This window comes from Humulus lupulus, chromosome 2 (genome assembly GCF_963169125.1).
Source record: "Humulus lupulus chromosome 2, drHumLupu1.1, whole genome shotgun sequence".
Lineage (NCBI taxonomy): Eukaryota > Viridiplantae > Streptophyta > Magnoliopsida > Rosales > Cannabaceae > Humulus > Humulus lupulus.
Window position 1 is genome coordinate 11,196,778 of NC_084794.1, and position 16,767 is coordinate 11,213,544.

A 16,767-nucleotide genomic window follows, 5' to 3' on the forward strand; every position below is an offset into this window, starting at 1 on the left:
TATTTAAATAGAAAATTAATATGAAAATTTTATTTGATTTGAATTGACCAAAAAAATTGAATGTAATCACATTTACGACATAATTTTGTGTTAAAGGTTTATATCTTCGCATCATTTGCATCATTGCATTAATAATAAAATCAGAAGTCAAATTGTTACAACCTCTATAGTATTGAGAACTGCTCTAAAAATGACTCTTTTTCAAATAAGTCACAAAACAAATATATTATAAGAGAGAAACGCCAAATATTTATATTCACTCATCTTTTTGTTGTTCTACATGTGGCAAATATTCCATACATAATTCCTCATGGAAATATTAAACACACAATTTATTGTTAATATAAGAAACATTAAGATTAATATAATCTTAATAAAGAAAAACTCAGGCAACGAAACAACACCAAAACAAACTCTCTACGAAACATGTTGTGCTATACATTTTATCCTGTAATATACTACAATGTTAAGAAAAGAATATGCACACGATGCACACAATGATAAAATTTAAATGAGAACGTAAAAGATAAATAAACGAGAGAACTATGAGACACCTAAACGGTCTCGAAGGGTATCAAAAATTGACGAAGCTGCGGCGTTTTGTGAAAATGTTAATTTTAGTCGTCCCAGCAACTCGCCATCTTTAGCTTGAGAGGCAGCATCAGCAGCTTCTTTCGCCATGCCAATTCGAGCATAAGACTACAAAAGAAAAATGGTCATAAATTAGTTCATACAATACAACAGTAAAATGAAGTAATTAAACACCAGCTAGCAGACGCGGCTTTATGGAATCCATATTGTGTAGGCTTCGGTCTTACCTCTGCTTTCTCTCGAGGATCAGCAAGTTTGGGGATATATTTCAAGGCCTCTCCCTTCTCATCTGCTTCAATGCATGCTTCAACGAATGGCCTAAAACCTATTTGATTCCAAAGGGAACTTTTGTCATTAAATGGTCAAGAAACAACAGTATTTATATCTGGAGGGCTCCCTGAATATTAAAATTAAAAAAGTAGCGAACCCCAAAGATATCCCTCCTTTCACAATTTTTTTATTCTTTGTTTACATTTTATTTATGCTTCCACCATGAAGAACTCACAGACAGAAGTAAGCGGCACAGCTTACATGCAAAAGAGACTTGAAGAATATTCAAATAGTAAGAAAAATTACCAATGGGTGGTCTCTTTTCTTTTGAGAACTTTTCTAGAGCATCCCAATCTCTGATTGTTACCAAAGCAAAAACTTTAAGCCAGTACCATCTCTTCTCAGAAACCTGAAACAAGTCCAGAAGCCATTAATAAATAGAAATGATTACAGATTACATATGAATTGACACAGAAAAGGAGCCCCCCATTGACTATCACAGAACATTGAAAGAGTTGTATCTTCTATCAATATTACAAATATGATTGCTGATGCAAGTTGAACCACTTTTCCTCCTCCAAACTTAAAAGAAGTAATTCAGTTGGTGGCATGTGTAGGCCTACAAACCTTAAATTCTGATTTCACTCTCGTTGCAGCTCGATGATTTCCCAAGACGATACAAGTGCGAATGGTATCACTAATACTTGAATCAACAAATATAGCCTGCTTGGTTGTGACTTCTAACTCATGCTGTATTCTGCAAAACCGAAAGTAACAGAAACAAGTTATTCCTAGACTCCCTTTGACATTATTTACATGAATCCTGCAATTATAATACTCTCTGGTATACTGTAAGGAATAAGGAAAAAAATCAAAGTTTTCCTGTCATAAAAATACATAAATCATGAAAAACTATTGTATCAATCAATCCTATTCTTCTCTATTCAGTATCCCAAAAATTGCAGGAATCTGCTTAGCAGGCTTAAAGTCGAAACCAGAGCCCCACCAAACCCTATAATTTTTAGGAAGTATGATATTTGAGACTATTCACCAGGTGGTGGCCCTAAGGAATTCGCCAACAAACCCTAAGCCCCAGCCTGACCTTCTCAATTACACTCCAGGTTCTACACAGCCTCTTTCTTGAACCCTATCGCAATAAACAGCACTGTTCTTGATGTTAGTGAGTTCAATCAAGGTTCAATAGGTAAGATAATTATATCGGACCTTATAAGTTTTGAATGCTCTTCAGCAGCCTTTGCTTCAAACGTATGCTCCTTAGTTTCTGAAAAAAGGTTTTGTGCCTTCTCAGTCAATTTTATACGTGGACCATGGAGTGGGGACCCTTTGCTTGCCATTGGATTTTTTCCAAGCTGCCATGATTCCTTCCACAAAAGAAAAGCTACCTCCTACAATGACATTGAAATTTACATTGCCCAATATATTGTGAGACATTAACAGCAATCAAATATTAAACACTTAAAATAATATTTGCACTGCCTAGCTAGGGTAGCCACTCAATTAACCAAGTTTAATACAGACCCAAATAACTTCTAAATTTAGAATGAAATAAGGCATAGCAGCACTGTGGAATTTATTTGACCTACTTGAAGTTGCCCAGTTGATAGAAAGAAGTCCTTCAGGAATTCATGCTTATAACACCTGAAAAGAGAGAAAGAAAAAAAAAAGAGCAGAATCAGTAGTTGTGCACAAAAGAAAGCCAGGACAGAAGAAAAACAGACACAATAATCAGATGAGGTCTTCTTTCCCATGAATGCATCATGCACCTACTCTGTTTTTTTTTTTGAAAAAATGAGATAGAGATCAAGATGACCTCCTCTTAATAAAATTGAAAACCCTCACTTATGGCGGAGGAAAACCGTAGTACCCAGATGTAGTAAAAACAGAATTACGACCATAAATAAACCCACTCCCTACAAAGGTCCAAAAAGAAAACACCGTCAAAATCTTTCGTTTTATACACCCAAGTGGCCACCCAGAACCTGATTTTATCCCAAAGAATGTCCACTGAAGAGGAGGACTCCTCGAAGATTCTACTATTCCTCTCCAACCAAATGCCCCAAAAAGTGGCGAGCACAGTACTCTGTAAAACCACTCCTCAAGAAACATGCAAAGTAAAAAAGGAAGCACAACTCTTTTTTAAAAAAACTCTACTTTGTTAATATATTATTTTCTTGTTAGATAGAAAATATTAATTGGCTGTTCCTCATCATAATGATGCAAAGCAACATCGTGTCCGGCATTATATTGATCAGATTCAACATGCCTGTAACAAAAGATTTCAAGGTTTAATGCAAGAAAGTTTCAGCAACTAGACTATTATTCCTTTTTTATTGGACAAGCTCATATCAAGATTTTACTCTCCAGGTTGTACTTGGTCTTTTAAATCAAATGGTTTTGGGAGGATGTTTGGCTTGGAGAAGATACATTGAAGTCTCGTTTCCCGGATTTATTCTTGGTTTCCATGGCAAAGAATTGTGCGATTAAAGATTTGACCGTCTTGGGCGGGGAAGGGAGAGGGGGGTCCTTAGGTTGGAATTTGCGGTTCAGAAGGAACTTGTTAGATAGGGAGGTGGCTAATTTCGCTCAATTGATGCATATGCTTCAGGTGGTGACTCTCCCATCGATTTTGGAGGACAGAAGGAATTGGAATCCGGATACCAGTGGAGTTTTTAATTGTAAGTCCGCCTTCCATTCCTTGAGCTATGCTCATTTAGGCCCAGAGTTGGATTGGGCTAAGTTTTTATGGAGGAGTGTTGCTCCGTATAAAGTTAAACTGTTTGGTTGGTTGTTATTCTTGGATAAGGTGAGCGTTCACGAGAATTTACAGAGGCGTAGACCTTTCCACTATCTTTCGCCAAATTGGTGCGTCTGCTGTAAAAATGAAGTAGAATCAGTTCGTCATCTTTTCTTAGATTGTCTCCTTGCAAGGGAGGTGTGGTTAAAAGTACTGGCAGAGTTCGGGGTCTCTTGGTGTATGCCGTCTTCTTGTTCTCAACTGTTCCTGTCCAATCTGGGGGGCGGCCGAAGGATGGTTCGTTTGTGGCAGAGTACGGTTTTGGCGACTTATTGGGCAATTTGGCTCGATAGGAATAGTAGAATCTTTGAAGATGTCTCTTCTGTAGTAGACAGCCTTTGGGATAAAATCAAGTTCTGGGTGGCCACTTGGGTGTATAGAACGACAGACTTTGACGGTTTGTCTTTTTTGGATCTTTGTAGGGAGTGGAGTAGTCTATGGGCGCATTAGAGTTTGTTGAGTGTGAGTCCTTGGGTGTTGTCTTGATAATGTTTGTTTATTTTTGTTCGTTTGAGTTGTTTTTTTTGTCACCACAGTATTCCTCCGCCATAAGTGAGGGTTCTCAATTTATTTGAGAAGAGGTCACTCCATGACCTATGTCTCTTTTTCAAAAAAAAAAAAAAAAAAAAAAAAAAAAAAAAAAATCAAATTGTTTCTCCTACAAGCTCAGGATTTCTTCTTCCCAATATCGTCTGACACAATTATAGTTGTTAAAAGAATCTAATTTTATGAAGTATAAGTAGTACTAATTCTCTGTGAGAAAGAAGACTACCCATTGCATCTCTCCTTCTATGGAATTAGATAAAATCCTCCTAACATTAAATCCTTGCATGCTACTATCAAACAAAACAGAGTACTAAATGGGAAGTTAGATTTACCGTGCATAAGCTATAAATAAATCACGTGCCAGGGTTCTGGCTTGTATCATGCCAAAAAACTCCAATGGTGGCCTCTACATCAACAAATAAGAACTCAGTGAATAAGTGTATGCGGGGAACTACAAGTGCTTTTTCTATATGATTGAATCTTTTTAATAAATCTACATGAATAGAAATAAAGAATACCCAAAATGAAAATAATATCAGATTTATGAATATTATCAGAATTATAACCTTTTGCCATATGTGAAAAAGAACGAGATAAACAAGGTCAGTATCACCACTTTCTGTTGCCTTCACCAAGGCAGTATCTTCTTCTCCTATGCTTAACAAAAGAGGAACCTAAACAGAAGAAAAATTATTTCCCAAATGCTTAACTGAGTCTGTTACTCTGCATGGAATGCACAAAATCCTAGTTTCTGAAAGCCAAGTACCGTTCTTTTCTACAAAGAAAAGAAAACCATTTGTGCTTAAAAGATAAGTCTTCTTTGTTGTGATCAAATTTGGGAGAGAGTAAAGCTCTGGGTCGCCACTTGGGTGTATCGTACGAAAGGTTTTGAAGGTTATCCTTTTTAGACCTCACTAGGGAGTGGAGTAGTTTTTTGCTAGTGTAGTTTTGTTGTTTGGTAGTTGGTTTGCTCTCTTTTTTCTGTTATGTTTGTTTTAATTGTTACCACAGTTTTCCTCCCCCAAAAGTGAGGTTTTTTATATATTTGTGAGAGGAGGTCAGTCCAAGACAAAGGCCTCTGTCTCTTTTTTCAAAAAAAAAAAAAAAGAAAGAAAGAAAAAAATGAAACCTGCTTAGAGGAACGAGGTTCATGCTCAACAAGCATGGCAGCTAACTTTCGGCGACCACTTTTATCTGCATGAGCAGCAACTGCTGCATATGATATCCCTTTGCATAGTCTCAACTGAAGATGGAACAAAAACCACGTTGATACTAGTGTATACTAAATATGAAACAAATTGAACTAGCAAGACTATCAACAAAATTTAAAACAAGATTCAAAACCTTATCAAGTAAAATTTCAAGAAGAGTGGCATCTGGAATCGCCAAGGAAGCAGTTATCTTTGAACAGGCCCAATGCATTATCACCACCTCCTGTATCAAGCCAGTCATAGAAGAAAATACATTACTTTCTGCTTAAGTTTGTGCCTCAAGAAAAAATAATTTTGTCTAAAACCTTACTTGATTCATCCCTAGGTACTCTGAGATTCGTAATGCAAGAAGATGTTGGTGGGAGTTAATCAAACGGCCAATCAGAACAGACGTTGTAAGCAACTGCAGGCAACGAGTGATTCAGTACAAGAACAAGAAAAAAAATTAAGATTAAGCAATGACATTTACTTGAAACAATAAGTTTTGAAAAACCTTATATTGCTGTATACTAAGAGGGATGCCAATCTCATGGTAACGAACAGCATTTAAGACCCGCAACATTTTACTCATCTCTTGAATCCGCTCACGTTGAAAATTGCTGCCAAAGCCAACTGGATATCATTAACGAGAGCAAAAATCAGAAATGTTTATTCTTTTAATAGTTGATGCTAAAAGTGGTTCAATTTTAAGCCAGTACAGGGTCTGTGAGCATAGACATGCTTATAACATTTGAATTTACACAAGCAATCCAGAAAACTAAGTAGATGTTGTCCTATTCTATTGCAATATTATGTCTTGTACCAATACAAGGTGTTTGCGTGTAGCTCTAGCCTGATTATTACCAAAATATCCCAGCAATATCAACGAAAAATAACAGTTTACACTCGATGATGCAAAAAACACTAACATACTCTCCAAAATTTCCCATTTGTTGGAATGAAAAAGTTTAATAAGGTCAATTTATTCAAAGCTATCAAAGCAGACTAACCTGCAAAAGGCTTGGCCATAGCTTGCAGCTCTTAGCAGTGTCCGTTGACGCAAAACATCAAACTCATGACCTGCAGCATCGACACATGCCTCAACAGCCTGAGGCAAGGATGACCGAATTAATCTCAAATTTTCATCTGCCTGGAAAAACAGCAAACAAGAATTGGTTGGTTTGTATACATATATATAATTTAAATAAATATGATGTCACGGAGTGTAGTTTGCTAAAATAACCAATGAAGAGTAGCTATATTTGTTGGTTTAGAATCCCTACCTTGGCACTTCGTCTATCAAAATGATCTAATGCATCGTATAGTAAAGCTGCAGGTGATGTACTACCAATCTTAAAGATGGATTCAGTGGAATCAGGAACACGTTGTAGAAATTCCATGTTTGAGTTGGACAATATCCTCACTCCATCACACTCCGGGATAAGTATAATCGGTTCATCATAAAGATAACGCACAGGTTCCCCTCTTGGCCCCATCATCAAGAGCATATCATCCCAATAGAGCAACACAGAGTCCATTCCACACCAAGACAGCTGCTCCGGAGGAAGAGCTGACTGTACACGCTCAAACTAAGTTCAGACACATTCTCACAAATAATATATTCCACACTAATTGGTAAGATAAAATGAACATTCGAATGTGGAATTATGCAAACATCATTTCTACAACAAAATTAGCTCAAAAGCACTCGCAGCAATCAGAAAATAGCAATGTGATCATGTAGCAAAATCAGTACAAAACGAAAACCAGAAATGTACCTCACAATCTTGCTCGATGATAACTTGCCGCAGATCCGACGTCAAGACCAAAAGGCGCCCGTCGTGCGTGAACGAGGCGAGCCACTGACCATCGCGAGACACCGCCATTTTCTGCAAAGGCCCGCGCAGAACCTCTACGCCAAGCTCTTGAACCCCGTCCTCTTCCACGGCCAACACATAGGCACCGTCAACGCCAAGTAGTACCTCCACATTGCCGGACATCGTGTACTGTGGCTCGATCACAGCCATACAATGCGGAGGCTCCTCAATCCCAGGATTGGCCAGCTGCATAGACTTCGGATTCTTGAAATCTGGAATGCAAAACAATTGAATCGACTCAGTGATGCAAACGACTCCGTTTCCCCAGAAGACGCAATCCACTACGTTCTGCTCGAAGCACTCCTTGCCCATGGAGATGTTCGGCTCGAGAAGCTCCGCGTGGATGTTGTACCGGTAAACGGTTCCATCTTGGACGATGCAAGCTAGGGTTTGGTCATCGGTCCAAGCCATGCCAATCAATCTTCCGCCGGAATTTTTCCAAACGGTCTCGGAGAGCTGGACGCCGGCCGAATTGAAGATACGGAGCTTCCGGAGGGCAGATTCAGAGTGTAGCTGGACGATCTTAGAATCGTCGCGGATGACGGCGATTGGACCCCCGAAGGGCGCGCAGGCGACCTTGTTCCGGGTGAGGTCCATATGCTTCCAACCCATTCGATAAAGCTCCGGCTTACGGTAGTAGCGGTTATAGAGGAGCTGCCATTCGGCGGCGACCGAGACGTTCGCCATTGAATTTAGGGTTTTGGGTTTGGATTTCAAAGGTTAGAGAAAGCTATGGTTTCATTGATTGATCTGATCGGAGCTCGAATCTTCGTTCTGTAAATTGTTCATTTATTTGGGAATAGTACATTCAGAAAGAGAACATCGCAAAAACAAAAAATGATAATTAGAAAACCCACCCTTTGAATTTCGATAATTAAATTATTCTCCTGAATTTTTAAAAATTACAAAATCATGTCTATTACTTTCAATTTACAAATAAACCCATAAATTTGGAAAATTATAATAATAAAGCTACACAGCACTTTATGTTTACTTCAACTTTAGTTTTAAATGTGATTTATTTTCAATTTTCAACTCAATTTTTTATTATTTCTCCAAAATAAAATTGTAGGAGGGTTTGTAATTTAAAAAATTAAAAGCAATTTTTATAATTTGATTTTAAAAAAGTGAGAGGGGGATAAAAAACTTTGTTGGACCTACTGATAATGACAATAGTAAATCTAGTCGAGTTAATAACTTTTTTTAGTGTTGTGGTATAGTTAGCATGGTTTTTTTTAGTTGACGAAATAAAGCGTCAAGAGAAGCCTATTAAGTCCTACTAACAATACATAAACAAAAGAATTCAAAGTAATGAAATATTGAATCAAAGTAATTGAGCTACTGTAAAGGAATACAAAGGTTATAGAGCTTTTCTCACCCATTTTAATTTAAATTAAATATGTGAGAATGACATTATTTGCCTGTTAGACCCATTAGCCAATACTGATGCTAGAGGTGTTGTCATAGCTATTTGTGGGTCCTTAAGTCAGAATGTAGATCTCCAAATTAAATTATTGTCGAGAGAGGTTGCCAAAAGTTGGCAACGTTGCCATTTTGCTTTTTATTTTAATAAAAATATTTTTGATTAGATAATAAAGGAGAATATAAAAATATTAATATTTTAATTTTTTTTAGTAATATTGTAGAGTACTAGCATTGTAGATGATCTTAGGGTTATCTTTAGTATTTCTCAAGGCTATATAGTTGAGTACCAAATCTATGTTTGACAGTGAAAAAAGAGGATAGGAAAGATAAAAAATATTAGTGAAAAAAAATATTTTTTATTTAAGTTGTATGGTATTAAGTTGAAAAATAAAGGAAAGTTATGTAGGTTTAAAATGTAGGTTATTTTAGTAAATTTTAACTTTCTTACTTTTATAAAAACTTAATTCATTCATTTTTTTTTTCATTTTTGGGAAGAAATTCTTTTTATTCTTCTCTGTTTTTTTCTTTCTCAAATTTTTCTCACTTGCCAAACAACCGCTATTTATCAAATTTTCTTCTCTAAATTTTCTTTCTTCTCATTTTTCTGGTGGAGTGTGTACCAGTGTTGTACACTTATCTTGGTTACCAAATCTTTGAATTGAGAAGGGAAGAGAGCCTTGGTCAATATGTGAGCTACATTATTTTTGGTGGAGACATGGTTGAGATTCAGAGTGCCATTTTGAACTTTCTCACTAATAATGTGGCAATCTACGTCCACATGTTTGGTGTGCTCATGGAACTCCAATTGTAGATATGTGAATGGTATTGGTAGCATTATTCTCACAAAAGCCAGTTATAGGAGCTGTGTTATTAATCCTAAAGTCTCAAAGCAGAGCTAAAAGCTAGTTGATTTCGCACGTAGCATTTGCCATAATCATGTTTTCAGCTTCATCCGAAGAGATGAGGACTTGACCAAAAAAGATTCAGAATCCTGAAACTGATCATCTTGTGTCTGTGTAGCTTCCTCAATCAACATCACCAAATATTTTCAGTTGCAAATCAGGTGGGTCAAAGTTGGACTCTGTATATGTTTAGAGATGAGAACAAGTATTGGATGGAAAAAAAAGTAAATCTTGGCCCAGGCTACCTTTGAAGGACTGCAAAATAATGTGATGTGCAACTAGCTAAGGCAGTTACAGCAAAAAAAAATATTTGGTCTTGTGATAGTTAGGCAAATAAGCTTGGTGATCTTTGAGTTCCTCTTCTTTATCTTTGCTTAATTTCTTTTTATAAAAAATTCCAATAATTTATAAAACCCAATAAATATTCGTACCCAAAGGGCATACAATTATTACAATATATTGTCAAGTTTTGGGTGATGTGGTGTGGAAATATTTGTGGAAGGAGATGCTTTAACATTTGTGGCCCATATAAACCGAGGCTGAGGCGGTCTATAATACAAACATACACATTTTATTATTATTTGAAAATTCCAAACTGAATTGCAGCCATGGAAATTGAAAGCATAACTTCTTTACTTACTAATACCAAAAGACTAATAAAATTAATAGGTCACAGCAAAACATGGCTATGAATTTAAGAGCAATTACTTGTGTTTACCAAAACCCTTCTTCTCGTTCTTCTACTCCACCAATTCCAATAGCATCTCCCATACCAAAACACACTCACCAACTCATAAAGCTCCATTCTTCTTCTTCTTCTTCCTCATTTAGAGCACTTGCTCGCTCATCTCAAGGATCTGAAACTGAAACTGAAACTACTGAGCAGGAACCACCTCCTACTTCCTTTTCAGGTAAGTTTTAGCTTTATATTTTTATGGTTCCATTAAGGTAAAGATGGCTGTTTATTATTATTATTATTTTTTGAATTGGTGAAGATGGTTACTCATACAATCTGCTATTAGAAGAAAATATTTTTTTTCCTTGGTTATATTATGGTGCTAGTTAACAGAACCACAGTTCAGGTATCAAACCAAGTTATCATCAGCATTTAGTGGTAGGTGGCCAGTGGCCACTAGTACTATACTTGTATGTTCCAGACCTCATGATCACTATTGGGGCTGGGAGTCGGTTAGGTTATGATTCAAACAGGTCATGGGCCAAAGATTGCCACTTGGGTCCTTCCTTACCATAATTCTGGGCTTCTTACCTGTTTTGAGTATTGATTGATATAATTTAATATCAGAAATTAGAATTGTATCAATTAGAGTGTTTGACATTAAGTGGTGTTGAACACTATTGATACTCCCACAACAATATTTGATATCTTGGTGTGAAATATTTTTTGGGTTTTAATTAAGGTTTTTAGTATATAGTTTCCCATCCTTAAAATTCTCTTATGTATAATTAGGCCATCAAATATAAACAGAAGTAGCTATAATAACACTAATGTATTAGATGTGTACAAGTACTTTCAATTTTTGATGAGCTATTTACAATAATTTATAACAAGTTTAAGAGTTATATTGCACAATTAAAGCAAATAAAAAAAAAAGTGTCATACTTTGTGGCAAATTTACAAGAAATTTTAGGACATGAGCTCATTGTAAGAAATGTAAGGATTTGATTGCTTTTCATTTTCTAGGAACCACTAATAGTTCAATAAGCCCCTTTTGAACATAATATAGCAGTCGACACTTCTTGTGCTATATTATAAGCAAGAAAATTGGCTCTTATCTTAGAGTGTAATTATGTTATTAATAAATCAAATTTCTGATGCTTAATTTTCTTTAAAGGTCCTTTGACCTCTGCTCGTTCACAGCTTGATCTTCTGGAGCAGCTTACCTCCACTACCAGCCCATCAGCTAATGGTATGTGAAACTCTATTAATTCCTTCAACATATACATTTCACTTCAATGCTATTTAGGTTTATATCATTTTGGCTCTTATATTTTGCACTTTTACCTCTCTTTTGAAAAATATCTTTTTAGACTAATGTTTTCAAAATAATCTCCTAGGTTCAATTTTTGATCAAAATATTTTTCGATATGAACAAAAAAAGAAGTGAAATATAACTATTTGGTACTTTGTGATTTATGGAAATACAGACTTGGTACCCTATGTTTTTAATAATGCTCATCTGGTACCCTGAAATTTAAAATTGTACATATTTGGTACCCTGAACTCAAATTTTAACAATTTTACCAAATTGTCCTCAATTATATGCAATTAAATTTTGAGTTTAAAACTCATATAATTGAGTACAGTTTGATCATATCGATAAAATTTAAGTTCAAGGTACTAAATATGTACGAATTCAAATTATAAGGTATTAGATGAGTATTATTGAAAATATAAGGTACCAAATATGTATTTTAACAAAACACAGAGAACCAAATAAGTATTTGCGTAAAAAAGAAGTTATGGTAAGGTTTAAGAGGTGTTAAAATATTCGTAATGATGAGCCAGGTTATGAGAGTGATGGTAGGTCTGGGAAGCCGAGCATTCGTGATCAACTTGCTGAGCTTGTTAGAGACAGAGATGGTGATTTCAGCATACCATTGGGTAAGAATTTGAAGAAAGTGAGTGCCAAGTTCTTGACCATCTCACAGAAGAGAAATATCAAAAGACAAACTTACATGAATGAAGTTTCTCAAAGGAATGATTCTGTTTTCTTTGCCACCATTGGTGCCTTTGTAATCCTTCCCCCTATTCTGATATTGGGTATTGCCATTGCAACTGGTTATGTGCAACTTTTTCCTTAATTGACTCATATTGTATTGTATAAATTTATATATATATATATTATGTGTATATAAGGATAAGAATTTTAGGTTGTTGATGGTTGTTACATTACTCTAAAAGTGTCTTAAGTACTTTCAATCATTTAAGGTAAGAGAATTATATAGTCATTGAATTTAGAATCATTGTCTTTTTTGACTAATCTTTGGGTGTAAAAAGTCAGCAAGAGAAAATCTTAAAAATGTCAAAGATTATATGGTTGAGCCTTGAATTTATCTCAAGAAATTTGGAATTGCTATGATGACCAAAATTGAATTTGAGAATTCAATGCACTTGATGAGATTAAACTAATTTCAAAAAGTTTTTTTGTTTTAATTATTATTTCTCATTGCAAATTTTAACTGGTAAAGGTCCAAAATTTTCATTACACAATCCAATATACAAACAAACTTCAAAACAGTGATATCTGTTTCAGTAATAATATCCATTATACAATCTTATGAGTAGAAATCTACAGCCCAACACTGGGTTCTAAAAACCAATGTGTCCCATCTCTGGGAATATTTAACAAAAAAAAGAAGAAAAAGAAAAACAAGAAATGAAATTTTCTGGTTAGTAAAATAAGTAATATAATTAATTAATATATAATTTTTTTCTCAGCAAGACTCCATAGCCAATTCTTTTTGCTTTTCTTTTGGAGGAGCCTCAGGCATTGGATCTGTAGTAGTGCCCAAAATCACTCCTTGTTTTTGTATATAACTCCATTTGTCTTGGAACAGGTAAAAAAGGCATATGAAACTTATTTGAGCAGTGAAAAGTGAGGTCCAAATCCCTACTTTTTTTGATGTTTTCTCATGAAAGGCTTGTAAACCTGAATATATGCTAAACACTCCCAATAATGACACTGTAGTTCCAAGAATCCAATGTGCAAAAAACCAAACACTCCTTCCCTTAGCCCCCCTGTAGACATAAGAAAACTCAAAATTGTAAATATTGATTCAAGAAAAAGAATTGAAAATATATATACAATAGGGAAGGTAACTATTTGGTACCCTATGTTTTTGCAAAGTATCGTTTTGGTACCATGTGTTTATAATAATATTTATTTGGTACCCAGTATTTTGAAATCGTACATATTTGGTACATTGTATTTTAAAATCATATATATTTTGTACCCTAAACTCAAATTTAATTAATAAAATTTTATCAATTTAATCAATTATATAAAGTCCAAATTTAAATTTAATTACTTAATTACATATAACTAATGACAATTTGATAATATTGACAAAATTTTATCTATCAAATCTGAGTGTAGGGTATCAAATATGTATAATTTTAAAATATAGAGTACCATATAAGCATTATTGAAAACAGAGGGTACCAAAATAATACTTTGTAAAAATATAAGGTAACCCTATAAAATATTGATTTGCCCATTTTGAGCAATACCCAGATGTAATTAATTTCACATGATTTTCTGAGAAAGTGTTTGGTGTTTTACCTGTTTGGCCTGAAGAACCCAATAATGACTTGGAGCCAGATTATTCCATACAAGGCTACCCCTATTCTTTGGTGATTATTGTTGAATGTGTTGTTGAAGTTTTTGATGGACAAAACTGCTCCTGCTGTTGCAAGAAGTACAGCCAGAGCCTGTACAGCCAAAAATCACTCATTAAAATAAAAAAAGAAGTAAAAGTAGACATAATGATATACTTATTTTTTATACTTAGTTATTTTGTGACTAAACTAATATGTTGATACACCTAACATCATAATTGTTGTTCATGGCACATATGCTTTAAATTGTGTAACAATAAGATCAGATAGCCTTTAATTTAAACTGTCTTTTCTTGCTCTCCAAGCTTCATGATAATCCCATTAAGAGATAACCTGATGAGTTAGTAAAGTTAACTTTGTTGTTTTTTTAGTTATCCAACAAATCTGTGGGCTACATCAAATATTTGCTAGCTATGAAGTAGTTTGTTCTAATTTCTCTTTCACCATCATTAAAAGTTGAGTTGTGGGGTATCTACATTTCAATAATCAAAGGTTCAAGCATAAATGGTATCTTTTGGAAGACTGTAGGGATATTGTTTGTAAAGTAAAGTAATCAAAAACAAAAAAAAAAATTAAAAGAGGTTAAAAAGTTAAAAAAAACACATTGGGTTGGTTAATCTAGATTGTATAATAACATGGTATTTTTTTATTGTTACTATAAATAAATAATAATAATAATAATAAAGAATACAAAGTCTCACCTGTGAAATAAGATGAATCTGGAAAAGAACTCTGAGTCTTCTTCCACATTCTTCTCTGTTTGACATTCTTATAGTGAGGATCCCAATAGGCATAAAAAATCCCATTGAAGCCCAGAGAAGAAATCCATGAATTGTAATATTAAACAATAGTTTATGATCCATCTGTAATGATATCATACATATATGGGTGTCAGTGTCATATATTACCAAGCTCAGAATTAAATGATAAAAACAAAACAAAACAAAATACCTTAATGATGTTGTCTTTGTTGATCATATGAGTATCTACTCTTTCCACATTTATTTCTTGAGATGAGCAGAGGAGAGGTAGAAGAAGAAGAAGAAGACTTTTTTGAATACAGAAAGAAACCATTTTGAGCTGAAATCCCATCTTTAAAACCAGCAAAAGCATAAAGTGAAAGAACCTTCTTGTGCTGATATGATAATAAAGCTGTGAACTTCAGTTATAAAGGGAAGTGAAAAATAATGCTTAACAGCATTAGCATAAGATATGAGTCACTAGTACTCGATGAACTCGAGGAAAGGAAAAGAAAAAAAACAAAACAAAACAAAACAATAGCTACTGAAGCATGATACTACTTGGGTTTTGTGAAGCAAAATAGTAGTGCCCACTTGATTGTTTTCTTCCTAACTTTCTCTCTCACTTTCTCAGGAAAATGTCAGACATGTGTCATCTTTGTGCCTCAGAAAAACAAAACCCGGCTGACCCATTTACCATTCCTGCCTCACAAATCTAACGAGAGCAAATATCTGTCAAAGAAAGGTTGAGTTCTAGTGTTCTTCAAACTCAATATTTATTTTTCTTTGGTTTTTTTTCAGAGAGAGAGAGAGAGAGAGCCAAAGTAGTGGGATTCTTTATAAAGATTGAAAGGTATGTGTGTACATAAAAATTGCATGGATCTTATTCTTGATGCATTAGGTGAGAAAAAAAATGCATACTTGAGTAAAATAAAGAAAGTGGAAAGAAAAAAAAAAGAAGTGGGGAATGGGATTGGATTGAGATTTCAACTTCTGTGGGGTATTTCTTCAACTTTGACAGCCTTTTTGTTTGTTTAATTTTTATTTAAAAAGAGAAAAGAATTGGTGGTATATTGGAAAAGAAAGTGGGCATTTTTTCAGAGCAAATGGAATGTCTGGTTTTCAACTGAGGTATATGAAATTGTTATATATGTACATATATATATAAATATAAAGTTGATTGTTTTTTTTTTTGGTAGGTTTTTGTGTGTGTAACATTATCTTCTGCCTCCCACTACTGACACTCTTCTATGTATTACATTATATAGGTTTTGAAAGTATACAAAAACAGAGAAAACTAATATTTATAATTTCACACACTAAGAAAATATGTATTTATAATGTCATGCCAACCCAATGTAGAAAATAATGTAACAAAGTGTGGAAAATAATATATTTTTTAGCACAAGTTGAAAAATCATAGGATGAAGAATAATACCATAAAATTTAAATAATTATTGGACAGTTACTTTTTTTCTTTTTCTATTTTAGTCCATGAGATGCTTTCCAAAGCTCTTTTATTTTACTAGGGCAAAATAACAGTATTCAATACATGTGGTTGATTGTTGAATTGCAAAATCCTTTTTAATATATTTTACAAATTAATAATTTTTTTTATTTTACTTACTCACTGGTTATGTAGTCTAGTAGTTTATTGAGACATGCATGGTTAAAATTTTGTAATTGTATAAGTTTCTTGGGGACATGTTTTGACTAGAGAGTTTAAATGTTATGATTCTCTGAGTCAGAGATAGCTTTAAAAGAAAAGAAAATCTCTTATGATTATGCACATTAAATTTACGTGAATAAAAGGAACATGTATATGTAGCTTTCAATAATCTCTATCTATACATATATATATATATTTATTAATTGTGTGGACAGAAACCTCATGTACTAAAGTCATTAATAATATTGTGACAGTGACACAAGTACTACTGTTCTTCCCATCATCTTAAGCCTTTTATAATGTTTTGTTTTGTTTTATTATTATTAAAAATAAAAAAGGAAAGAAAGCTTTGTATTAAAAAACATGTGATGATCCATTTAAT

General features: G+C 34.1%; 3 protein-coding genes across 3 annotated transcripts; 1 reads left to right on the plus strand and 2 right to left on the minus strand.

The window, feature by feature from the left end:
• Window positions 1-226: 226 nt before the first annotated feature.
• On the minus strand, window positions 227-8,128 carry LOC133817275 (protein VACUOLELESS1). The gene is made up of 15 exons (XM_062249747.1): window positions 7,191-8,128; window positions 6,696-6,986; window positions 6,423-6,562; window positions 5,927-6,032; window positions 5,744-5,836; window positions 5,567-5,656; window positions 5,352-5,465; window positions 4,789-4,896; window positions 4,555-4,628; window positions 2,466-2,520; window positions 2,086-2,267; window positions 1,489-1,618; window positions 1,168-1,270; window positions 819-916; window positions 227-699 (listed from the first exon to the last, which is right to left on the minus strand). Exons 1-15 carry the CDS (start codon window positions 7,974-7,976, stop codon window positions 544-546), a joined length of 2,526 nt encoding a protein of 841 aa, XP_062105731.1. The 5' UTR covers window positions 7,977-8,128; the 3' UTR covers window positions 227-543.
• A 2,077-nt stretch (window positions 8,129-10,205) lies between these two features.
• Window positions 10,206-12,511, plus strand: LOC133817277 (uncharacterized). The gene is made up of 3 exons (XM_062249749.1): window positions 10,206-10,527; window positions 11,470-11,544; window positions 12,144-12,511. The coding sequence occupies exons 1-3, from the start codon at window positions 10,299-10,301 to the stop codon at window positions 12,437-12,439; spliced, it is 600 nt and encodes a 199-aa protein (XP_062105733.1). The 5' UTR covers window positions 10,206-10,298; the 3' UTR covers window positions 12,440-12,511.
• Window positions 12,512-12,821: 310 nt separating this feature from the next.
• Window positions 12,822-15,625, minus strand: LOC133817276 (cytochrome b561 domain-containing protein At2g30890-like). The gene is made up of 4 exons (XM_062249748.1): window positions 14,928-15,625; window positions 14,678-14,839; window positions 13,921-14,069; window positions 12,822-13,376 (listed from the first exon to the last, which is right to left on the minus strand). Exons 1-4 carry the CDS (start codon window positions 15,087-15,089, stop codon window positions 13,073-13,075), a joined length of 777 nt encoding a protein of 258 aa, XP_062105732.1. The 5' UTR covers window positions 15,090-15,625; the 3' UTR covers window positions 12,822-13,072.
• Between the last annotated feature and the right edge of the window lie 1,142 nt (window positions 15,626-16,767).